The following is a 25,792-nucleotide window of genomic DNA, read 5'->3' as shown; positions in this document are numbered from 1 at the left end:
GCCACAATCAGTTCTTTAGATTTTTCCAACTTTGAGTGCAAGGTTGTTGTGACACCACTCAACTAGCTGATTATCTCACTCCTTTACTCTTCCTCATTGCAGTCTGACAACCATGGTGTCATTGGCAAATTTGCAGATGATATTTGAATTGTGCCGAGCCACACAGTCATGCATATAGAGGGAGTAGAACAGTGGGCTAAGCACGCATCTATGAGGTACACCTGTGATGATTGTCAATGAAAAGGAAACTTCATTATCAATCCACACTGTAGCATTGTGATGAGGAAGTCAAGGATACAGTTGCAAAGGGACAGGTTTTAAAGCTTGCTGACCAGGACTGAGGGGGATGATGGTGTTGAAAGCTGAGCTGTAATCCATGAAAAGTTGCCTGATGTACATGTGGCTGTTGTCCAAGTAATCCAGGGCTGAATGGAGACCCAGTGAGATTGCATCTGCTGTGGAGCAATTGTAGCATAGGCAAGTTGCAGTGAGTCCAGATCTAAGGTGGGTGGGTTTTTCCCTGGGGCTCCAGTTTCCTCCCACTGTTCAAAAACATACCGGGGTATAGGTCAATCAGGTGAAATTGGATGACACTGGCTCATGGGCCAAAATGGCCTGTTACCATACTGTATGTCTAAATTTAATTCTGGCCATGACCAACTTCCCATTGCATTTCATTAATAAATGTGAGTGCTACTGGGTGATAGTCATTGAGGTAGCTCAGTCAGCTATTCTTGGACACTGGTAAGATTGGTGCCCTTTTGAAGCAGGTGAGATCTCCAGCTTCAGCAATGAGAAATTAAAAATGTCTGTAAACACTCCAGCTAGTTGGCATAGATTTTCAGTACCCTGCCAGGTACGCTATCAGGGCCTGATGCCTTGTCAGAGTTCACCCTCTTGAAGGAGGTTCTGACGTTGGCCTGAGTCAGATATCACAGGGCTGCCAGCTTCTACAGTACACCTTTTTACATGTGAAAATTCCCAGCTCAAGAACTATGCAAAAACCTGTATTTTCCTACAAATTCTTAAAATGAAGCAATTAATCTATACTTTGTGCAAGTGCAATTTCCATTTTCTTTTTGCTGAAATTCTGAAGCAATTGAAAACAATAGCAAATAAAGACTCAATTAATGCAGCACATTATGTTACTTTAACATTTCCTTATTATGGCATAAACCTAGTCTTGCTGTTAAAATCCAGAAATATTCTGAATTTTGAACAATAAATCATTATCAAGTGAACACAATTTCTCCAGTCTTCAACTGTAATTAAAGGATGGTGATAGAATAAGTATGAATAGACATGGACCAATGTTAAACCATTTAAATAAGTCCCTCACATCTACCTGCATTTCCACTTTCTTCTGGGAGCCTTGAACTGGATTCAACATGAATATTTGAGGGATTGGGCAGAGTATGATGGAGAGAAAATATTTGGTTTTCCAATTTCTTATGCCAATCTTTTCATCCTTTGTACAACTGTAGCATGAGATACCATGAATAATGTTCATCATAAGTAGCAAAGCAAAATTTTTCATTTAGGCAAAAGATATCATGCCTGTGTCATCAGCTGCCTTGCAAATTAAGAGCATTTCACATTGTTAAATGTTAGTTGGGGAATCTCTATTTTCCTTAAATAGGAAAATGAAATAACATTGAAATGTAGGACACACCTGCATGGATCTTTTCATGACGCTTCAACTTGCTTGGAAGACAAAAACATTTGTCACATCCTTCATAATTGCACCTAGCAATAAAATAAATAATCAGTACTTCTTCATTGATAAAAGTGAAATTAAACCAAAGCTTAATACCTACTTAAATGCTGGTACACGAGTGTGCTCATATTGATGAACTTTGAGTTGCTGATGTTTCTTGAATGATCTATCACATCCTTCAAAGTCACACTGTAGGACCAAATAGATGTACAATTAATGTATTTGTTCTTATAGAAATGTAACAGCACAAATACCATTTCACTTTGTATGAAAACAAGAAATCTATTATTGTAAATAATTAATATTTCAGCAACTTTAGGAGTTCAATTCCAAACGTCTCAGGATTAAAAAAAGGGTTCAAGTCCTACTAAAACATGAGGAGTCACGTGATGGAATAGAGGCTGGTAGGGGAATACCAGCCCTCTCCAGAAAAGAAGAAATAAAGTGAAGAAAATACAAAGTTCAAGAAATACAAAACATAACAAATAAAAGATAAAGTTGTAGAGAAAGAAAGAAAATGGCACCCAAGAAGAAAAAAGTAAAAACAGGGAAAAAAAGACACCAGAAGAGAAAGGAGAAGGCCTTACCTGCATGAAGAAACAGGGAGCTGTTGTGAAGAGAGCCCATTCTAAAAGGTTGGTGACGACCCCGCAGAGTCGCGACCCCCCGACCGCTGGACTGCAAAAATAGCTCTCTGAGACAAACAAAAGTGCGCAACTGCGCTTACTAAGGAGAAGACCGACAGGAGGGGGGCTCAGCCAAGGAGCGGGCAAACACAATGCGACCAGCTGAAGGATGCCCGACACCAGGGTTCTCAGATGGAAGAAGAGGAAAGTGACAGGAAAAGGAGTGAAAGGAAAGAAGAGCAGCAGCAGGAGGCCCAACAGTTGAGTAGCCCAGAAGAAGAGGACCAACAGAAAGAAGCAAAGCAAGAAGAAGCCCAGCAAAGTGAGACAACCAACTCATCAGGAAAGTCAGAAGAGACACTGATACAAGGGAGAAGACGACGACACAAACACAGGTACAGATACAGAAGAGGAAGACCACCAAGATCTGCACAGAGAAATAGAAGATAAAACAGATGGACAGAATATAGAAGTTTTTTTTTCCAAGAACAAATGAGAGCATTTAAAAAATGGTTGACATTAGAATTTAGTGCAATTAAAAGAAAAATGAAAAGAACAGAAGATAAAATGCAAAGATTAGAACTAGTCATGACAGAAATAGGGAAAAGATTTAAAAATGTGGAAGAACGAGAAACAGCTATAGAAATGGAAGTGAATGACTTAAGAAAATTAGAAGCAAATGATTAAAAAGTTAAAGCGTCACAAGAGTTGTTAGCTCAGAAGATGGATATGTTGGAAAATTATAGTAGGCAAAACAAAACAAAAATAGTGGGCCTAAAAAAAAATGAAGGCAGCACAGATATGAAGGAATTTATAAAAGAATGGATCCAAAGGGTCCTGGGAATGACAGAAATGGAGGAAGAAATGGAAATAGAAAGGGCACACAGAACACTAGCCCCGAAACCACAGACACATCAAAAACCAAAATCCATTTTAGTAAAATTTTTGAGATATACAACAAGAGAAGATATACTGGAGCGGGCAAGGAATAAAATTAGAGAAGACAATAAACCATTGGAATACAAGGGTCAAAAAATATTTTTTTACCCAGACACAAGTTTTGAACTCTTAAAGAAGAGGAAGGAGTTTAAAACAGCAAAATCGATCCTATGGAAAAAAAGGTTATAAATTTATGTTAAGACATCCAGCTATGCTTAAAATATTTATCCCTGGGGAGCAAAACAGACTGTTCTCAGATCCGGAGGAAGCATGAGAATTTGCAGAACGCCTGCAGGACAGAAGGAGAGATGAAGAGATGTAACAAGAATGAAGAATGGCGATAAAATGTATATAAAGATGTAAAAATAATGTACATGTAAGAACTAAAGAAGGGAAAGAGAAGGGGAAGAAAGGAAGTAAGGGGAAAAAATAGGGTGAACTTTGTTATATGTGTAAAAAGAAGCCTTTTCTGGGGGTGGGGGGGGGGTTGGGTGGGAGAGAATAACCGTCACTGCGAAATCAGTTGACGCTTGTGAGCGGGTTCACAATCCAAATGGAGAGGGGAGTTATGGTTGCCCAGCAAGGGATAAGGGGCAACTCAGGGAGTTGGGGGGGGGGCAATTTGGAGTTAAGGTAATATTGGATGTGGGAGTTGGAGTATTTTATGTTTTAAATATGTTGTCATACATTGAGTTTAAAAAGGGAAAACAGATGAAAATGGGGAAAAGGGGGATGATGGTGGTGAGGAAGCAGAAAAAGCAGAAATGAAGTGTAAACAGGATATGAGATGGCCATGTTGAATTATAGGACTATAAATAATAATGGAATACATAACCAAATTAAACAGAAGAGGCTATTAAATTTACTGCAAAGAAAAAAAAAGACATAGCATTTGTGCAGGAAACGCATCTAACTGAAGTGGAACATAATAAATTAAAGAGAGACTGGGTAGGACACGTAGTGGCAGCATCATACAATTCAAAAGCTAGAGATGTAGCTATATTAATTGATAAAAATGTACCAATCAAAATAGAGGAAGAAATAATAGATCCAGCAGGGAGGTATGTAATGATAAAGTGTCAGATATATTCAGAAATTTAGAAGTTGCTCAATATATATGCACCTAATGAAGAGGATTAAAAGTTTATCCAAGATATTTTTTTGAAGATTTCAGATACGCAAGGGAATATATTGATAGGAGGGGATTTTAACCTTAATTTGGATCCAATATTGGATAAAACTGGACAAAAGAGTAGCAAAAAGAATAAAGCGGCCAAATTTATGGTTAAATCAATGCAGGAAATGAAACTTGTGGATATATGGAGAGGCAAAACCCAAGAGAAGGAATACTCATTATTCGAGGAGGCATAAAACATATTCAAGGATTGATATGTTTTTGTTGTCGGCCCATATTCAAGGGAGATTTAGGAAAACTGAATATAAAGCTAGATTGCTATCTGAACATTCACCCCTGTTATTAGCAATAGAACTGGAGGACATCCCACCAAGAACACATAGATGGAGGTTAAACTCCATGCTACTTAAAAGGCAGGAATTTAGAGAGTTTATTGAATGCCAAATTAAAACATATTTTGAAATAAACACGGAATCAGTGAAAGACAAATTTATATTATGGGGTGCAATGAAAGCTTTCATTAGAGGGCAGATAATAAGTTATGTAATTAAGATGAAAAAGGACTACAATCGGGAAATAGAACAGTTGGTAAAGGAGATAGTAAGTACAGAAAAGGAACTAGTAACAAGAGATGATATAACAAAAAGAGAATTGGCGGACAAAAACAAAATATGAAACATTACAAACGTATAAGGTGGAGAAGAACATAATGAAAATAAAGCAAAAGTACTACGGATTGGGAGAAAAAACAAAATATTAGCCTGGCAACTTAAAACAGAACAAGCTAAAAGAACTGTATTGGCATCAAGGAAAAAGGACAAACAAATTACATGTAACATGGAATTTTATGAACAATTATACCAAACTGAGAATGAGGGGAAAGATGATAAAATAGAAGTTTTTAGCTAAAATTGAACTGCCAAAATTGCAAGGAGGAACAAAACAAACTGATAAAACCATTTGAAACAGAGGATGTACAGAATCTATTAAAAAAGCTGCCGAACAATTAAATGCCTGGAGAGAATGGATTCCCAATATAATTCTATAAAGCATTTAAAGTTATTAATTCCTCTTCTCCTGGAAGTAATGAACCAGCTAGAAGGGACACAAAACTTGCCAGATTCATGCAAGACAGCATTACAGTAATACCAAAGACAGGGAAGGATCCACTAACACCAGCATCATATAGACCAATATCTCTACTTAACTCAGATTATAAGATAATAGCAAAATTATTAGCACACAGATTGGCCGACTGTGTACCAAAAATAGTAAAACAAGATCAAACTGGATTTATTAAAAGATGAACAGTGGATAATGTCTGTAAATTTATTAATTTAATTCATGCAGTTCAAGGAAATAAGATGCCAACCATGCTGTTGCTTTAGATGCAGAAAAAGCCTTTGACAGAGTAGAATGGAATTATTTATTCAAGGTATTACAGAGGTTCAATCTACCAGAAAAATATATTATTTGGATTAAAGCATTATATAATGAAATGTTGGCGAAGGTAACGGTAAATGGATATGTATTGAACCAATTTAAATTAAGTAGGTCAACTAGGCAGGGATGTCCATTATCTCCCTTACTGTTCGCTTTAGCAATAGAACCATTGGCAGAACTGATAAGAACAGAAAATAAAATAAAAGGGATAAAAATAAAGGAGAAGGAGCATAAAATCAGCGTATTTGCAGATGACATCATAGTATACTTCTTCTTTGCCTTGGCTTCGCGGACGAAGATTTATGGAGGGGGTAAAAAGTCCACGTCAGCTGCAGGCTCGTTTGTGGCTGACCAGTCCGATGCGGGACAGGCAGACACGATTGCAGCGGTTGCAAGGGAAAATTGGTTGGTTGGGGTTGGGTGTTGGGTTTTTCCTCCTTTGCCTTTTGTCAGTGAGGTGGGCTCTGCGGTCTTCTTCAAAGGAGGCTGCTGCCCGCCAAACTGTGAGGCGCCAAGATGCACGGTTTGAGGCGTTATCAGCCCACTGGCGGTGGTCAATGTGGCAGGCACCAAGAGATTTCTTTAGGCAGTCCTTGTACCTTTTCTTTGGTGCACCTCTGTCACGGTGGCCAGTGGAGAGCTCGCCATATAATACGATCTTGGGAAGGCGATGGTCCTCCATTCTGGAGACGTGACCCATCCAGCGCAGCTGGATCTTCAGCAGCGTGGACTCGATGCTGTCGACCTCTGCCATCTCGAGTACCTCGACGTTAGGGGTGTGAGCGCTCCAATGGATGTTGAGGATGGAGCGGAGACAACGCTGGTGGAAGCGTTCTAGGAGCCGTAGGTGGTGCCGGTAGAGGACCCATGATTCGGAGCCGAACAGGAGTGTGGGTATGACAACGGCTCTGTATACGCTTATCTTTGTGAGGTTTTTCAGTTGGTTGTTTTTCCAGACTCTTTTGTGTAGTCTTCCAAAGGCGCTATTTGCCTTGGCGAGTCTGTTGTCTATCTCATTGTCGATCCTTGCATCTGATGAAATGGTGCAGCCGAGATAGGTAAACTGGTTGACCGTTTTGAGTTTTGTGTGCCCGATGGAGATGTGGGGGGGCTGGTAGTCATGGTGGGGAGCTGGCTGATGGAGGACCTCAGTTTTCTTCAGGCTGACTTCCAGGCCAAACATTTTGGCAGTTTCCGCAAAGCAGGACGTCAAGCGCTGAAGAGCTGGCTCTGAATGGGCAACTAAAGCGGCATCATCTGCAAAGAGTAGTTCACGGACAAGTTTCTCTTGTGTCTTGGTGTGAGCTTGCAGGCGCTTCAGATTGAAGAGACTGCCATCCGTGCGGTACCGGATGTAAACAGCGTCTTCATTGTTGGGGTCTTTCATGGTTTGGTTCAGCATCATGCTGAAGAAGATTGAAAAGAGGGTTGGTGCGAGAACACAGCCTTGCTTCACGCCATTGTTAATGGAGAAGGGTTCAGAGAGCTCATTGCTGTATCTGACCCGACCTTGTTGGTTTTCGTGCAGTTGGATAATCATGTTGAGGAACTTTGGGGGACATCCGATGCGCTCTAGTATTTGCCAAAGCCCTTTCCTGCTCACGGTGTCGAAGGCTTTGGTGAGGTCAACAAAGGTGATGTAGAGTCCTTTGTTTTGTTCTCTGCACTTTTCTAGAAATATCAATAAAAGAATTACATAAGAAATTGAAGGAGTATGGAGAAAATCTGGGTACCAGATCAACGCAAATAAAAGTGATGCCAATGAGTAATGCGGATTGCACAGAATTTAAAAAAGAATCACCATTTAAATGGCAAACATAAGCAATCCGATACCTAGGTATTAGGTTAGATAATAATTTAAGCCACTTGTACAAATTAAATTATCAGCCACTAATAAAGAAATTGCAGGAAGACTTAGAATTGGAAAGAATTAATGCTAATGTTAATAGGGAGGGTAAATTGCATTAAAATGATTGTCTTCCCAAGGATACAATACTTATTTCAATTGTTACCAATTCCCTTAACAGAAAAATTCCTTAAGGAACTAATGAGAATAATAAGGAATTTTTTTTATGGAGGGGGGGGGGAAACCGAGGATAGCGTTAGATAAATTAACAGAGAGGTACAACCAAGGTGGTTTGCAGTTACCAAACTTTAAAAATTATTATAGAGCAGCACAATTAAGGTATTTATCAGATTTTAATCAGATAAGGGAAACACCAGATTGGACTAAGATAGAACTAGATAAAATAGGGGAGAAGATACCAGAACATATACTTTATAAGTGGGATGAAAAGCTGGTACGATATAAAAGCTCACCAGTATTGCATTATTTACTCAATATATGGAAGATCATTCAATTAGAAAGGAAAAAAAAACAAATTACCAAATACCAAAATTATTATTGATGCAAAATCAGCTAATCCCTTTTACAATAGATAACCTTTCCTTTAGAGAATGGGAGAGAAAAGGAATTAGAAGAATAGAAAATTGTTTTTTTTGGGAAATAATTTATTAACATTTGAACAATTGAAGTACAAATATGGAATAACTCATGGAACAATGTTTGCATACCATATGGGATCCAACATTATCAGATAGACGTTTTTGCTGTAAGAAGGAAATGGGAACAATACATGCAATTTGGACATGTGAGAAAATGAAAAAGTTTTGGGAAGATCTAAATCAGATATTAAATAAAATCACAAAAAAAAACATACCAAAAAATCCAGAGATCTTTCATCTAAGTAATATAAGAATTAGGCCTCAAATTGGATGAAGCACAAAAAAGATTTATTATGATAGCCTTAGCTGTAGCAAAAAAATGTATAATGTCAACATTGAAATGAATAAATGTATTCCACTGGAAAAAATAACAATTTAAAAAATAAAGTCACATTATTTGAACAAATTTGGGAACCGTACATGGAACATAACAGAGAGGGCTTGTCTCGGACCTCCACTCCCTAAAATGATAAGACAAAATGACTTGATCCAGTGTGTAAAAGTAGATGACACATTTTTCTTGATTATTTTTCATTGTGTGATGACATTGTTTAATGGTTTTATTGTATTGTATATGTTGAATATTTATTGGTTTTGGAAGGTGGTGGGAAGGGGGGAGGGAGGGTAGGGGGAAAAAAAGGGGAGAAAATACCACTGTGTTTATTTAAGAGGGAAATGTTTGTATGTATTTTAGTTGATATGGTTCACAGTGTGAAAAATATAAAATTATATTAAAAAATAAGAATGGATGAACAAAGCACATTTACTTAAAATAGATTCAACTAAACTTCAGATACACAGGAGACTGCAGATGCTGGAATCGAAAGCTAAACACAAGCTGCTGGAGGAACAGCGCTCAAGCAGTTATCAGTGGGAAAGAAAGAATGGCTGACGTTTCAAGCCAACATAAAGAGGATCGACCTTATCCACTTTATAAAGAAGCTCCTTGTTCCACCAAGTTTGTCCAGCAGAGTTTGCAACTTCAAGTTCTTTTTTTTTTTTTTTTTAAAATATTTATTTTTCACACTATGAACCATATTAATCAATTACACACACATTTCCCTCTTGAATATAGTGTCATTTTCTCTACTTTTTGCCCCCCTTCCTTCCCTCGCTCCTTCCCACCCCCCTCCAAACCCATTATACGTTCAACATATAGAATGCAATAAACCCATTAAACAATGTCATCACACAATGAAAATAAACAAGAAAATTGTGTCATCTACTTTTACACACTGGATCAGTTCATTTCGTCTTCTCATTCTATCATTTTAGGGGGTGGAGGTCCGAGGCAAGCCCTCTCTGTTGTGTTCCATGTACGGTTCCCAAATTTGTTCAACTAATGTGACTTTATTTTTTAAATTATATGTTATTTTTTTCCAATGGAATACATTTATTCATTTCCTTGTACCATTGCTGTATTCTCAGGCTCTCTTCTGATTTCCAAGTTGACATTATACATTTTTTTGCTACAGCTAAGGCTATCAAAATAAATCTTTTTTGCACTCATCCAGTTTGAGGCCTAATTCTTTACTTATATTATTTAGAAGAAAGATCTCTGGATTTTTTGGTATGTTGCTTTTTGTGAAGATCTAAATCAGATATTAAATAAAATAACTTCCAAGTTCTATGGAATAAATTTCAGAGACAGACCAAAATGCGCCGACAAGATAAAGCATTTATCCAACAAATTTCTAGCCAATTACCTTTCATCAGTTAGGAATTCAGTTTTCCATTTCTTTTCAGTAGGAATTTGCGGATTGTTTGTTTTTTTATTTTAATAGCATTTGTGGAAAACGTGGAAAACATATATTTTTTGATTACTAGAAATAGCAGTCAAATCAAATCAAATTTCAGTTCTACAATGCACAATTGAAATCAGTAATAATACCAACATGAACATTCAATTCACATTCCACCATCTCAGAGGTCACCATTGTCAAGTCACCAACCAGCACAAAGGACAAATAAGTGGGACTGATGTTCTAAAAACATTCTTGAAGAAAAGTGAATGGTAATATGATATTTGTATGTTTGACATTATTAGTATGCTTGGATTTTAAATGACAATGGAGATTTTTTTTAAAAAAGAAAAAGTTAGTTAATGCGAAACAAAATCGAAACCCCACATAAATAAATCTAGAGTTGCGTTTGCCTATAAAATTAAAACTGGATATAAACCCATCAGTCAATCCAAACCTGATCTGTGCCCCATGATCTTTCTCTAAAACCGTGATCATCCAGAGAATATCAATAAGGGCACAAAGCATATTCCTACTCCCACCATCATTACAAGAAAATGTACACTGCTTATGAAGTATTCAGTACATTTCAATATGGTTAGGCAAGCCCACTTGCCCTGAACCTGGCACATATAGTCTGATCTTGACAGTTTGGAGGCTAGCAGCCAGGTTCCAATACAAGATCCATCTTTGCTTTTTGAGAATCCTGATTTGCTCTATGATAGATTTGAATACACTGTGTATCAAAATAAAATATGGATTGATGAAAGGATCAAAACAATACTTGTTGGATAATAAAACAAATCATATTTCAGTTAAAAAAAAGTCCTACTAAAACATCACAGCACAGAAATAAGCCCTTCGATTCTAGACCAAAATATTATTCTGCCTAGTCCCACTGACCTGCACTCAGTCTACATCCCTTCATAGCCCTCCTATACAGTACCTGTCCAAATGTCTACTCAAAGACACACTAAGAGAATTTCTACAATTTCAGAAAAAGATCAGGGTAATTGTTAACATTTCTATTTCAATCTACTTTCAACTTTTGGGAAAACTTGATCCTGAAACTTCAAGACCAGAAATTTATTATGCTTAGAACAACAAATCACTGCTTACCAACAAATTCAGAGTAGAGGACATATATGCCATTTTAGCATGTGAATATTTAGGTGTTCTATTTAAATATACCTGTTGGCAATTTTACAGTTCAAGTAAGGATTAAGGTTAAAAGGTTAATTACCAAATAAAGTTTTTCTATGTTTTCATGTTTTCTTGAGACATGCCTTTTTAAATTGTCTTTTGTAGTAAACATTTGATTACATTGTTCATCTGTACACCTGCAAGGCAAAGATTGTTAAAGGACAAAATCCCTTAATGCTTTCAAACCCAGAGCAATCTAACAAATACAATTTTCCACTGATGGAAATGATACATCTGTCAAAAGTCCAAATCACCTTCCTGACCTAGCAACATTAAACTATTCTTCATGCTTAATTGTTGTTGAGGAGAAGACTGTTGATTTTGGGAAGGAGAGACCATCATGGTCATGTACTTACCTTCGCCGGGAGCAGTGCTAGCCACCGCTGATGATGAAAGCAATATGACGCACATGAGTAATAGCGCACATGCACGGGTGTGTTAAGTGTCAGTATACAGGAGATGAATCTCAGATGTAGGAGGAGGAGAGTGAGGGCATCAGGATCACCCAGGTGGCAGTGAGCCAAAGAGGTCAGAGGAATTTAGCTGGGTGTGTTTGGGAAGTTGAAGAATGCAATGTTGCGTCTAGTGAAGACTAAAAGAAGGACGACTTCATGGTGTGCTGAAAGAAATGAGTGAGTGTTTGTAAGCTGTGGTAAATGAGTGTTGTTACAAGACCAAGGAATCGCACACCTGTCTGTATTGATGGCAAGGAGGTGGAGAGAGTTAGAACCTTCAAGTTCCTGTGAGTGCATATTTCTGAAGTCCTATCCTAGAACTAGCACCTTGAGGTAATTGTGAGGAAGGTACACCAACATCTCTACTTCCTGAAGAGATCTGGCATGTTATCAGATATGCTATCAAACTTCTACAGATGCACTGGAAAATGTACTGATTGGTTGCATCACAGCTGGTTTGGAAAATTGACTGTCCAAGAATAGAGAAGGTAGTTATGCAGGTCCAACACAGGCTCCAATCTCCCAACCATTGAAGACATCCATGGAATGTGCTGCCTGAAGAAGGTAGTTAACTTCACAAAGGACTCCCAACACCCTGGTCACAACCCCTCCTTGCTGCTACCTTCGGGCAGAAATTACAAAAGCCTGAAAACTAGCACTTTGAAGCTCAAAAGCAATTTCTTTCCATCAGACTCTTGAATCTCCCCTTGGTACACTAATCACTGACTGTCTACACTATGGAAAGTACTTTTATTTTTGCATTAGGATTACTGTGAATATTTATCTTAAATCTTTATTTTTTTTTAAAATTCAATTAGTTTACTTAGTTTTTTCCTTACAATAACCTACCTGTTCAACTGCAACAAGCAAGAATTAGTGCACAAGACCATAAAACATTGGAACAAAATCAGGTCAGCCCATCGAGTCCATCCTGCCATTCCATCATGGTATTTTACAGTTCTTTTCAACCCCATTCTCCTTCTTTCTCCCTGAAACCCTTGATTCCCCACCTAATCAAGAACCTATCTACCTTAATTTTAAATATACCCACTGACTTGGCATTCAATGAAATGCACCCCACTTTGAGTAAAGAAATTCTGAGGCTGTGCCACTGCACCCACTTTCCACTTACACTCTATCCAGGCTTTTAAGTAGGTTTCATTGAGAACCTCTTTTGGACCCTCTCCAACACATCCTTCCTTAGAAAAGGATCCCAAAACTGTTCACAATACTCTAAGTACATTGACTGATGCCTTACATTACATCCCTAGTTTTATATTCTATCCCTCTTGAAATGAGGGCCTCCATTGCATTTGCCTTCCTTACCACCAACTCTACGTGCAAGTAGGGAATCTTGCACAAACACTCCCAAGTCCCTAAGAGCATCAAACTCATTGTCCATTTAGAAAAGTCTATATCTTTATTCCTTCTACCAAAGTGCATGATTATACACTTCTCTATACTACATTCCATCTTCTATCTTCATGCCCAATTACCTATCCTGTCCAATCCTACAGATTCAGTGCTTCCTCAACATCACCAGCTCCTATCTTTCTATAATCCATGAACATGGCCACAAAGCTATACATTCAGTCATCCAAATCATTGATATACCACATGAAATTAAGCAGTACCAGCACAGAGCCTTATGGAACAACACTGATCACCAGCAGCATACCAGAAAAGGCCTCTTATCTACCTCCTGCCAGTTAGCCAATCTTCTAATATCTTCCATTAAAAATATCATGGGACCCATCTTGTTCGGTGGCCTTATGTACAGCATCTTGTCCAGGGGAACCATGCTCTGCTGACCATCAATGGCTCCACTGTTGAAGTAGTCAAGAGAATAAAGTTCCTTAGAGAACACTTGGCGGAGAGCCTCACTTGGTCCCTTGACACAAGCTCCATAGCCAAGAAAGCCTAGCAGCGCCTCTATTTCCTGTGAAGGCTGAGGAAAGTCCATCTCTCATGCTCTATTCGCACTACATTCTACAGAGCATCCTGTAGAATGCATTGGGAGTATCACCACCTGGTTTGGAAGCTGTACCTCCTTGGACTGCAAGACCCTGCAGAGGATAGTGAAATCAGTGGAAAAGATCATCGGGGGCTCTCTTTCTATCACAAAGGACATTTACAATGCTCAATGCGGGCAAAAGACAATAAACATTGAGAAGGACTCCACACACCTTTCAAGTAAACTGTCCTCCCTTCTGCCATCTGATAAGAGGTACTACAGCACTCGGGCCCTTACGCCCAGATTGAGCAAGAGCTCCCCCTCCACCACCCTCCCCCCACCCCAAGCTATCAGATTCGAACTCCCAGAACACTTGGGGGATTGGGTATCATGAAATGTTACTATACGTCTTAATATTTTAAATGTTTTGAACTTCTATTCTAACTTAGATTTATGTAAATATGGTCCATGGTCCTGAAGAAATGCTATCTCACCTTTACCATGCGAGCTAAATGACTTGAATTGACTAAGGCCTTTTCTGAAAATCCAAGTAAATAATATCCACCAACTCTCTGTCAGTCCTTCCTATGATTTCCTCAAAGAATTTTAACAGGTTTGTCAAACAAGATTTCCCCAAGGAAACCATAGAAGCTTCAGCCTACTTTACCATACACCTCCAAGTACACCAAAATCTAATCCTTAAAAGTAAATTCTAACATCTTGCCAGTCACCAAAGTCTGGCTAGTCTTACTGTCCATGGATGCACAGTTCAGATTTGTCAGAGTACAAGCATGATATCACATACAACTCTTTCTGCAGGGGAGGCAGAATTACCACTTACTGGTGGTCCAAAAAAACTACACAGCATATACATGTAAACAAATAAATAACTAAACAGATAATGAATGGAAACAAATTGTGCAATAGAGAGAGAATTAAAAAAAAAAAATTAATAAAGTATACAAGAGTCCTTAAATGAGTCCATGATTGAGTTTATTGTTAAGGAGTCTGATGGTGGAGGGTAGCAGTTGTTCCTGAACTTGGTGGAGAGAATCTTGTAGCACCTACACCTCTTTCTTGATGGCAGCAGCGAGAACAGTGCGTGTGCAGAGTTGTGTGGATCCTTGATGATTGCTGCTGCTCTGACTGCAGTGTTCCCTGTAGATATTCTCGAGAGTGGGGAGGGATTTGCCTGTAATATCCTGGGGTGTGTCCACTACCTTTTGCAGGGCTTTATGCTCGGGGGTATTGGTGTCCCCATATCAGATTGGATGCAGTTGGTTAGCATACTTTCCACCACACATCTGTGAAAATTTGCCAGGCTTTCTGGTGTCATACCAAACCTCTGCAAACTCCTGAGGAAGTAAAGGTGCTGATGTGCTTTCTTCACAATGCCATTACAGTGTTGGGTCCAGGGAAGGTCCTCCAAGATAGTGACTTCCAAGAACTTAAATGTGCTCACCCTCTCCATCTCTGATCATATAAATTGTATACATTTGGCTTTTCTTTCCTGAAATCAACAATCAGCTCCTTGCTTTTAGTGACATTTAGAGTGCAAGGTGTTTGTTGGTGCACCATTCAGCCAAGTTTTCAATCTCCCTCCTGTATGTTAACTCATCACGTTTCTTTATACAACCCACCACCGTGGCATCATCAGCAAATTTGTAGATGGTGTTGTGTCGTACTGAGCCACACAATCATAAATAAAGTGAGTAGAGCAGGGGGCTAAGTCCTCAGCCCTGTGGTGCTCCGATACTGATGAAGATTGAGATGTTCTGACCAATCCTTATTGATTGTGGCCCAATTACACAGTGGGGTGTTGAGTCCCAGGTCTTGGAATTTGCTGATTCAGTTTTGAGGGGATGATAGTGTTAAATGCCAAACTGTAGTCAATAAAAAGCATCCTGATTAACATGTCCAGGTGTTCCAGGGCTTTGTGTAGAGCCAGTGATGATAGGCAAAGTGGAACATAACCATATTGTTCAGACAGGAGCTGATACCAACTTTCAAAACACTTGATCACTGTTGATGCAAGTGCTACTGATTGATACTCATTAAGGCAGGTTACTACACTCTTCTTGGATACCTATATGATTGACGCCTGTTTGAAAAAGGTGAGCACCACACCCTGATATTGAAAGTGCCTGTGAATACATTGGTAGATTGGTCAGCACAGAGTTTTAATACTCAGCCAAGTACTCCAAACTGGCAGGATACTTTCCTCGGATTGATTCTTCTGAAGAGAGCACATACATCATCCTCAGATATGGACTGGATGGGATCATCGGGTTGTGGGGTTCCAGAGGGGTGATTTTTTGCTGTTACTGTTGTAAGAATTAGGTGTAGAATTCATTAAAGTTCCTTTGCCATCTGCTAATTTATCAGATTTTGTTTAATAGCAGATTATGGTATTTAGGCCCTGCCTCAGCTGCTGAGTGTCCCTTGTTTCCATTTTCATCCAGAATCTCTACTTCGCCCGGGAGATAGCTTTTTGCAGGTCATACCTGCTCCTTCTGTATTGATCTGGATCACCCAAGTTAAAAGCTGGCTCTCAGCAGGTTTTGGATTTCATTGATCTGGTTGGGGAAAGCTCTGAATGATTTAGTGGGGACACATTCACCACAGCTGTTTTGCTAAAAGTCAGTGGCAGGCCTGATGTAATCATTCAGATCCTCAGCAGAGTCCTTGAAAACCACACAATCTGCTGACTCGAGGAGGTCCTGTAACCATTCTTCAGCCTCCTGTGACCACCTGATCTCTGGAGCCTCTCTTTTTAGGCTCTGCCAGTATGAAGGAAGCACAACCAGATGATCCGACTTGCCAAAATGCAGTCTCAGGAAAGAATGGTATCTTGGTGTAGCAGTAATTGAGTGTGCTGGAACCCCTGGTATAGCAGGTCACATGCTAGTGGTAGTTAGGCAGGGTTTTCTTGACGAGGCCCTGGTTGAAGTCGCCGACTAATATTTGTAGTGCTTTGGGCTGGGCCATTTCTTGTTTACTGACCACATCATGCAGTTCTGCAAGTGCCTGTTTGTAATCAGCATTGGGAGGGATATAAACTCTGGTGAGAATCATGATAAGAACTCGCAGAGTAGTAGAAAAATCTGCATTAAATTGAGATTTGTTCTAAGGCAGTAGAGCAGGAGGTCGACATAGCCCCAATGTCTGTGCACACACTGCCCCCACTCTCTTTTCCAGAATCAGAGTTCCGATCCAGTCTATGAATGGTGAAACTGTCTGACAGCGGTATCCAGTGCATTTTCTGTTAGCCAGGTCTCAGTGCAGCAAACAACTGAGATTTGCCTTACCAGTCTTTGATAAATCAGCCTTGCCCTCTGGTCACCAATTTTATTCTCCAGCAACTGGACATTAGCCAGTAATATGGATGGTAGGGGAGGTCTTAGACCCCTGCACTTCAGGCTTGTTTGAATTCCGTCCCTCTTTCCACATTTCCTTAGTGGTGCCCTATCCCTTTAAGGCCTGTTCCTGACTCAGCCGTCACCCAGGATATTTGTACATCATTAAGTGTGCTCAGCAGCTGATCAGTCATGAAAAAACTGCATGCAGTTTATTGTATCGAAAACAGCTGGGAAGGTGAGTATTTTAAAGGAGTATTTAGCAGGGGTTCTGCAGCCCTCAGAAAGTCGCCATGGGTCGCCGATGCCATTTTTTTTATTTTTATTATTAAGTTCCTCATTCCCCAGCACATTGACTGGCAATCTATCCACTGAACCAGTGAGAAATAAGTGCAGCAGTTCTTCAAGGTAATGGTAAAAAATAATTGTGGGAACGACTAGTGGACCTTGTCTTTTCATTTGAATTGTACCCTGAAGAATCAGTCAGAGATCTGTACTAATTACTCAAATCAAAAGTGACATGCTGAGAAACTTGGCCACATCAGCAGTCTAGGAGGTTTGAAGTTTATTGCATTAAATCTGCTGTCAAATATTTTTCAGCATGAAACAATATTAACATTGGAACACAATCAAGAAGAACACGTGCATCTTTTCAGAATTAGGGTTCCATGGCAAGCTACTGACCAAAAAGTTACAAGAAAAAAAAACTATGTAATGCTTTATATTAATTTTTACAAAAGTTAGAAAGTATTAAACCTCAAAAAAAAAATCTGAAACACCCCTTAAGAATACAGTAAAAGGAATTCATGAAACATACACACTGACCTGAATGGGTTTTCTCCTTGATGAATCTGAATATGTCTTGTAAGGTGACCTTTTCTAGAATAACTTTTATTACAACCTTCATATTTACAAGAAAATGGTTTCTGGGGGAAAGAAAACAAAGGTTGTTTGTGATATTACTAGTTCTAGTTACAAACTCCAACGATTGAAATAAAAAAAATTTAGCTGTAGAACTCTCTGCATATCAACACCTCTTTCAAATTCTCAACCATCTTTTCCTCAGTGCTTAATCACATTAACTTCATCATTCAAACTATTTCCATTCTTGCTTTCCCCACCCATCATTTGTTTAACTGTCAACATTCCATTAATTACATATTTGAAGACTATTGTTTACCTGATACTGCTATTTGTGTCTTCTGCCAAAACTGCCCATACCTCTTGAATTCAAGAATTATTTTAAAGTATATGTTAATGGACTTGTCACAAAACTAACAGTAATCTGGCTTAAAAACAGACATACTGGAAGAACTCAGAAGGTTTAACAGCATCCATAGGAGGTAAAGATATACTGACATTTCAGGCCTGGATCATTCTTCAAGGCATTTATTTGCCTGTCTTTATTGCCTCCCATCTACTCCTAGCTACTAATATACCTTCCAAGCTTCTGCAAGGCATTCCCTTATTCTATCCACAAATCTGCATGACCCATTTCTTTGCTCCTTTTGCATGTCCTCCCTCAGATATAGTTATCTAAAAGTGACATTACAAGAAATAGCAGGAATATGCCACAGCCTCTTGAAGCTACTTTGTTATTTAATAAGATCACAGGCAGTTTCAATTATATTTGCTACTTGCTCTCCTTAAATGTCTCCTCCATTATGGACAAAAATGTATCTTTCTAAACTTAGATATATTTAGGTTAAGCTTTATGTCTCTGGGAAGAATTAAATGTTTGAGAATTCCAAAGGAATAAAGCAAATTAGCACAAGTTAAAACATTTATCTGAGATGTTAGCAAGATTGAAAGCAAACAAATGGCAAGGACCAGATAATCTACCATATAGATCTTTGAAAAGATGGCTATAGGGATAGTAGGTGCACTTCTTTCATTCCAGAATGACTCCAGCAAACTGAAGGTGGCAAATGTGACTTTGCTATTTAAGGAAAACCTGAGGAAATAACCAACCTGTTATCCTAATATTGTACAGAGAATACTCTATAATCTATGAGGGAAGGATTTAATAACTGAATACCAAATGAACACTAGGATTGAGTATCATAAATTTATAAAAGAAAAATCACGTTCAACTAATCTGTGACTAGCAGAGTAGATATCAGAAGGCTTTCAATGAGGACCCACTCAAGGAACATGAAATGGAGCAATATACTGGTATAGGTTGGGACAGTGACAAAGATACCTTTAAGCTACTTGAACAGGTAGGCAGAGAAGGAATCAAAAAGTTACTTGCAAGTGCAGAGGAAAAAGAACCAATCTTGGGATGATCTTAAAGACAAAAGTCAAAATCAGTTTTGGCAGAAGACAAAACATCAGCAGGAATTGGTAAGCAGTCAGAGAAAAAGAGAAGGGATCACTGCATCCTTTTCAGATAGACTAACTTGTCGAAATCATTCCAACATGTAAAATTTTGGCCAAGACCAAATGCGATATTTCCGAGTTTACTGGTTGCATAACTTGGTGGGATTGCAAACAGGGAGAAAAATGTAGAAAGTTCAAATGGAGATAAAGACAAGGTAAGCAAGTAAACAAAGACATGGCAGATGGAGTATAATAGATCATACACTTCAATGCACCAAATGAAAAGTAAACTACTTTTTAAATTGGTGGTCAGAAATGGTGTTCGAAGGAAACCAGGTGTCCCTGAACACAATTCAATGCCAACATGGAGATGCAAATGGTTTGCTGGCCTTCACTGCTACAATTGTGTGCAAGAGCAGAGATTTTTCATCAATCATGAAGGACGTTGTCCTGACTGCACCTGGGGTATTATTAGGCCTCTAATTTCAAAAGGATACATTTGCTGTTGAGGAAGTACAGCAAAAATTCAACAGATTATTTCCTATAACCCAGTCTTCATCAAGCGCTTAGGGTCAAGAACTTCAAATTCCTGGGTGTCAACATCTCCGATGATCTATCCTGGAGCTCACACATTGATGCAATCACAAAGAAGGCTTGCTAGTGGCATACTTTGTGACGAGTTTAAGGAGATTCGGTATGTCACCGAAAACTCTCAAATCATTTTACAGGTGTACCATGGAGAGCATTCTGGTTAGTTGCATCACTGCCTGGTATGGAGGCACCAACTCTCAGGACAAGAATAAACTCCAGAGGGTTATTAACTCAGCCTGCGACATCATAGGCACCAGACTTCACTCCATTGAGGGCATCAACATGAGGCGGTGTCACTCACTACCCAAGCCATACCCTCTTCACTCTGCTACCATTGGTAAAATGTTACAGTAGCCTAAAGGTGAGCATTCAACAGCACAAGGACAGCTTCTTTTCCCCACTGCCATCAGATTCTTTTTCTTGAACTTTATTTAAAATAAAGCCACTTAGCAAATATATTACAATATTTCAAACTTAATCCAAACACATGTGATTGCCATCAGATTCTTGAATAACCAATCAACTTCTGTGCACTAATTTTAATTTTTTTATTTATAATAAAAATAAACAAAAAAAATTACTAAAGATAAAGTAATGTTAAGAAATAGATATACAAAACTTTTTTCCCCTTTCTCCCCTCCCTCCCTCATACCCACACCCCTAAAAACTACCCCAAATAAAATATAATGCAGTTAACATATATATGGTCATTTATTTATTTATTGCTATAATAGGTGCCCTCTCTTTCCAGGAAGAAAAAAACCCTTATTACATTACTAAACCCATATATTTCATATACTGGTCCCATATCTTAATAAAAAAGAATTAATTATCATGCAAGTTATAAGTTATAAAGCAATACATGATCGCAACTCAGCATGCCATCTCTGGATATTCAACTCAATTTCATTTTTCCAAGTTAATTGCTATACACTTCCTAGCCACCGCTAAAGCCAGTCGAATAAATGCAAGTTGGGACTTCTCCAATGTTAAACCTAAAATCAATGCTGTGCTATATCCAAAAATAACATCGGGTAAAGTTCCAACTTAAACAAACCTTCCAAAAATTCCAAAATTTTAGACCAAAAAGGTTTCACCTTTTCACAAAGCCAGAGTGAGTGTAGAAAAGAACCAGTCTCTTTAATTTATAGTAATGCTGCAAGATCTTTATAAAATGAATGTTTGCAATATGATGTTGCCGCAAAACACCGAATTTCATGACTTGTTCATGACAAAAAAAATCTGATTCTGAGGCAAGATTGAGTAGACAAGCTATTTTCTGGAGTAGAGAAGGGCAATATTCACCAGGCAGCTACAGGAAGGCTGTTCCACCAGGTGTTCCAAGATATCAAAACCATTTTCACATTACATTCAGGATAACATGAAAAGATGTTTCTTCAATCTTTGGAATTCTCTACAAGGGAACTCAATTATTAACTTATTTTAAAAGAATAGTAAGAATAGTCTGAATAGTAAGATAATCCACGTACAAGGAATCAAATTGGCACAGGGTCCAGAAGATTAGAGAGTTAAATGCATGGATCAAGGATTGGTGTGGGAGAAGTGGGTCCAATTCATGGGAAATTGACACCAGAATTGAGGAAGGAAAAAACTGTTCAAAAGGGCTCCATCTGAATAGTGATGGGACCTAGATCCTGGCAAATCGCATAAAAACAACTGTGCAAAGGGCTTTAAACTAAATAGTGGAGAGCGGGTTGGGGTCAACAGAATGGAGAGGGATGAATGAAGGACAGATACTTGAGACCCACATCCATCCACACACATGACCAAAAATTTTAAAAATATAAAATGTACATGTCCAGCAGTTAAGAGCATGAATTCAATGTTGTTAGGGTGCTTAACGTTCGCGGATGCACCAAATGAACTCCAATAAGCGAGCACACCACGCATGTGCCAACCGAAGACGAGCGCATGCACACAGGATTCAGGATGGCCACACTAAGCCTACAGATTCCAGGACGTCAACTAACAAGGTAAGCATGAACCATAAGTGGAAAGATTTGCTAAGAGTGATCAACAAATTCAGGAAGCTTTAAATTGTTATCATCTAATCTATGATGAAAAAAGATTTGATTAAAATGTTTGCTTTAAGATTTTGGTACTCCATGCAGACAGACAAAATTTTGACTTTTGACAATTTCAAGGTATGACCGATCCTTCGGTCCCAACTACAGTCATAAATCAGGGAGAACCTGTTAAAAAAAACGTATGGTGTGACAGATTATATGGTGTTTGTTTTGTATATAGATATGATTTTTGAGATAAAATTGGGGCAGGTTTTTTAGTGTAGGTCACATACAAACACTTCAAAACAGATTTTATTTAAAATACTGGAGCTCTGATTATGCTAGACATGTCATGGGCCAGAGCCTTTGCAAAAGCATTGGCGAGTGCCCAAGAGACTTCACTAATAGATGGTTGTTTACAAAAAGGCAACAGATGAAAGATTGTCTGGAGTGGAACTTGCTGTTCTTGGAGGGTCAAGTGGTTTTGCAAGCAGAGAGAGTAAAACAGGCTTTCTCAGAGAGTGAGAGAGAAAGAGAGAGATACCAGTTCTGCAGTTTTACAGTCTTGTGGCAATCCCCATTTGGAAGACAGGTTGTGAGTGCTTAGTTAAGCCTGGTCAAAGCCCTTATGGTTCATGTAAGAGAAGAGGACTGGCTACCTAATGTTTCACTTGGAATAAGGGAAACAAGAGAACTCTGTGGTGACCTGAATGAAAGAGGTTCTCATCTTGAGAACCCTGAGGCAGCAAGTTTCTTCAGCAAGACACCGAAGTGGCTGATTAAATGGAATCAGTTGTGGGTGTCCAGTGTACAACAAATCTCTCTCTGAAAACTGACAAAGACCTTCCTGAGCAGTAACCATTTACCTTTCAAGCACCAAAGCCTGGAGAACTTTATAAATGTTAAATTCTGTGCACAATAAGAATTGCCTGCAGCCAGTGAACTTGAAGGAATTTATCAGGTTCACCAGGTGAATTCCTGGAATGAGAATCAAAGATCTTTTCAGAACATTACATACATGTGTGCTTAGAATTAGAAGGGGGTTAAGTTATGATAGTTAAGTTAGTGTTTGATCCTGTTTTCATGTTTAAAGATAATTAAAAGCAACTTTTGCTTAAGTAACCATTTGTCTTGGTGACTATCTATTGCTGCTGGGTTTTGGGGTTCTCTGGGCTCATAGAAAAAAAATCAACAATTACAATTAGATGGTTAGAGCTGTTATTTTCAGATAAAGATGAAAACTACTCATTGATTGTAGACCTCATCTATTCCAAACTCAGCCAGATACTTCAAAATCCTTTGGACCCTGATCTTCTCAGGCCATGTCCCCTATCACAGCAGCTCCTAATTCAAACTCTGTAACATGGTCAGCATTTCTCATGAAACGCTTGGTTCCACTTGAATGTATCTTGTATGATGGCTTCCAATCCATCTTCCATACAACAAAATAGCTGTTTATTAAGCCTGCCCCACCATTCAACATGATCATAGCTGATTTACCTGACTTACCCAGACCTTACTGTTCCTGTGCCAGATCCTCTTGCACTGATCTTTCAGAAATTTACCTAGTTCTACTTTAAATCGTCGTAACGCTCTAGCCACCACAACTGCCCTCCATAAAAAAAATTCTACATATCTCAATTTTAAAATGACCAGCCTCTTACCTCTCCTATTGCAGAGATTACCCCACTAGGGAGAAGATATTGCTGACTATTCTGTCACAGCCCTTTAAGATCTTGTATGTTTCAAGATACTCAGCTCTCATGCCTCCAAAGGAGGCAGACGCAGTCTCTATTGATAGGGCAGAGCTCTCATTCCAGGAATTCACCTGGTGAACCTGGCCAACCTAGTGACTCCCCCGTCACTAATCCTTTTTAGTTCAAGGGGTTTAAAATGCCAATAACACCTTAGATGTGACCCTATCAATGTAACAAAGCGTTCCTCTTTCTAAACAGGAAATAAAGACCGATTTAGTGCTGTGATTCAATTCTTTTAAAAAAAAAACCTTTGCATCAAGACGCTTTCTCCCCCAACTTTGTGCTGCCTTGCACTGGCTCCTCAGCTCGAGCTTTTTCTCCCCCTCCATCTTTTACTCTCACTCGTTCCTTCCTCCAGCTTTGCAACCACCAGCCCAGCCGAGCGGAAGGCCTCTCCTACCTCCCCGGTGTGCCGACACAGATGAGCTTGTAACCTCCAGTTCTTCGAAAACGTGGCTCCGCAGCCGAAGGAGCAAACGAAGAGACTTCCCGACAACGTCCGCTGACGATCTTCCCTCAGCTCCGCTTTCCCACCCGAATCAGCCGCAGCCGACTCGGTCTCGGCGCCGGTTGCAGCCAGCGCCGCCGCCTCTTCCTCCTCCACGCCCGCCTCCAGTGCTTCGACTGGTCAGTTCGGCGCCCGCAGCTCTTCGATTCACGAGAGGGTGACGTCTTTCTCAGCGCAGCTTCTCGCCTTGAACGGCAAGAATGTGGACAACGCGCCTATTGGGTCTGGCCGCATTGCGTCATAATCACGGTTCCGCGCGCCGCGAACTTTGAACCGTTTGAATCTCGTGGGTGGGATGGCTTGAGGCCGACATTGAACGTACGTGCAGGCTTTATTATAGTGCAACGACGCATTAAAGGCAGCTCAATTTTTTTAAAAAAAGGTGAACTTACCTTTTTATGGAGATAAAGGCTGATCCAGCGTTGCTTTCTTACGTTGGGAGCTGAGGAAGGCGGGCGGGAGGGAATGGTGCAGTAACACCGCCCGTCGCCGTGACGTCATCCATACGCGCCGGTAAGTGAGAAAATTAGTATTCCATCCCACCCAAAAGAATAAAATTCTTACTTATTGCGGTTACGAGCCCAGAGGACCCCAAACCCAGCAGCAATAGATATTCACCAAGACAAATGGTTATTGAAACAAAAGTTGCTTTTAATTATCTTTAAACATGAAAGCAGGATCAAACTATTAACTTATCACTATTAACTTAACTAACTTAACTTAACCCCCTTCTAATTCTAAGTGTACATGTATGTAATATGTATATATTCAGGAAATGTCATTGATTCACAGTCCAATCTCACTTCTCACTCCTCCAAGTTTACTGGTTGCAGGCAATTCTTACACTGTGCACAGAATTTATCATTTATGAATGTCACCAAGCTTTGGTGCTACAAAGGTAATTGGTTACTGCTCAGGAAGGTTCTTGTTGGTTTTCAGAGAGAGATTTGTTGTTCCTGGATACAAACTGATTTCTTGCAATCAGCCACATCAGTGTCTTGCTGAAGAAACTTGCCCCATCAGGGTTTTCCAGATGATAACCTCTTCCTTTCAGATCACCACAGAGTTCCTTTTTGTTTCCCTAATTTCAAGAGAAACATTAGGCAACCAGTCCTCTCCTCTTGTATGGACCACAAGAGCTTTGAACAGGCTGATCTAAGAACTCACAATCCATCTTCAAAATGGGATTTTTCCACAAGCTTGCCAACTTGTCCTGTTCCAGTCCCATCTGCTACTGAACTGTAAAAACTGCAAAACTGAATCCTCTCTCTCTCTCAGAGAAAAGCCTGTTTTTCTCTCTCACTGCTTGCAAAACCATGTGACCCTCCTAGAACAGCAAACTGTATTCAGGCAGCCTGTGGCTCCGACAAGTTCTTTTATCTGTTGCTTTTCAAAACAACAATCCATTAGTGAAGTTTTTTGGACACTCCCCAAAGTTTTTGCAAAGGCATTTGGAGCTGGACTGTTTAGCTTGAGCAGATCTCCAGTATTTTAAATGAGATCTGTTTTGAA

General features: G+C 39.3%; 1 protein-coding gene across 2 annotated transcripts in view; it reads right to left on the bottom strand.

Moving 5' to 3' along the window:
- The window catches only part of gtf3ab (general transcription factor IIIA, b), a 34,256-nt gene extending 9,719 nt beyond the window's left edge, over nt 1-24,537 (bottom strand). For both annotated transcript variants that reach the window (XM_069891500.1, XM_069891501.1), the window contains exons 1-5: nt 24,173-24,537; nt 17,901-18,001; nt 11,351-11,447; nt 1,818-1,906; nt 1,673-1,746 (exon numbers count right to left, since the gene is read on the bottom strand). In XM_069891500.1, coding sequence (XP_069747601.1) covers nt 1,673-1,746; nt 1,818-1,906; nt 11,351-11,422 — 235 coding nt within the window. In that variant the 5' untranslated portion in view covers nt 11,423-11,447; nt 17,901-18,001; nt 24,173-24,537. The remainder of the gene's footprint in view (nt 1-1,672; nt 1,747-1,817; nt 1,907-11,350; nt 11,448-17,900; nt 18,002-24,172) is intronic.
- Nucleotides 24,538-25,792: the final 1,255 nt, after the last annotated feature.

Source organism: Narcine bancroftii, chromosome 7 (genome assembly GCF_036971445.1).
Source record: "Narcine bancroftii isolate sNarBan1 chromosome 7, sNarBan1.hap1, whole genome shotgun sequence".
In the NCBI taxonomy this organism is placed as follows: Eukaryota; Metazoa; Chordata; class Chondrichthyes; order Torpediniformes; family Narcinidae; genus Narcine; species Narcine bancroftii.
This window is presented reverse-complemented; position numbering and strand designations above follow the sequence as displayed.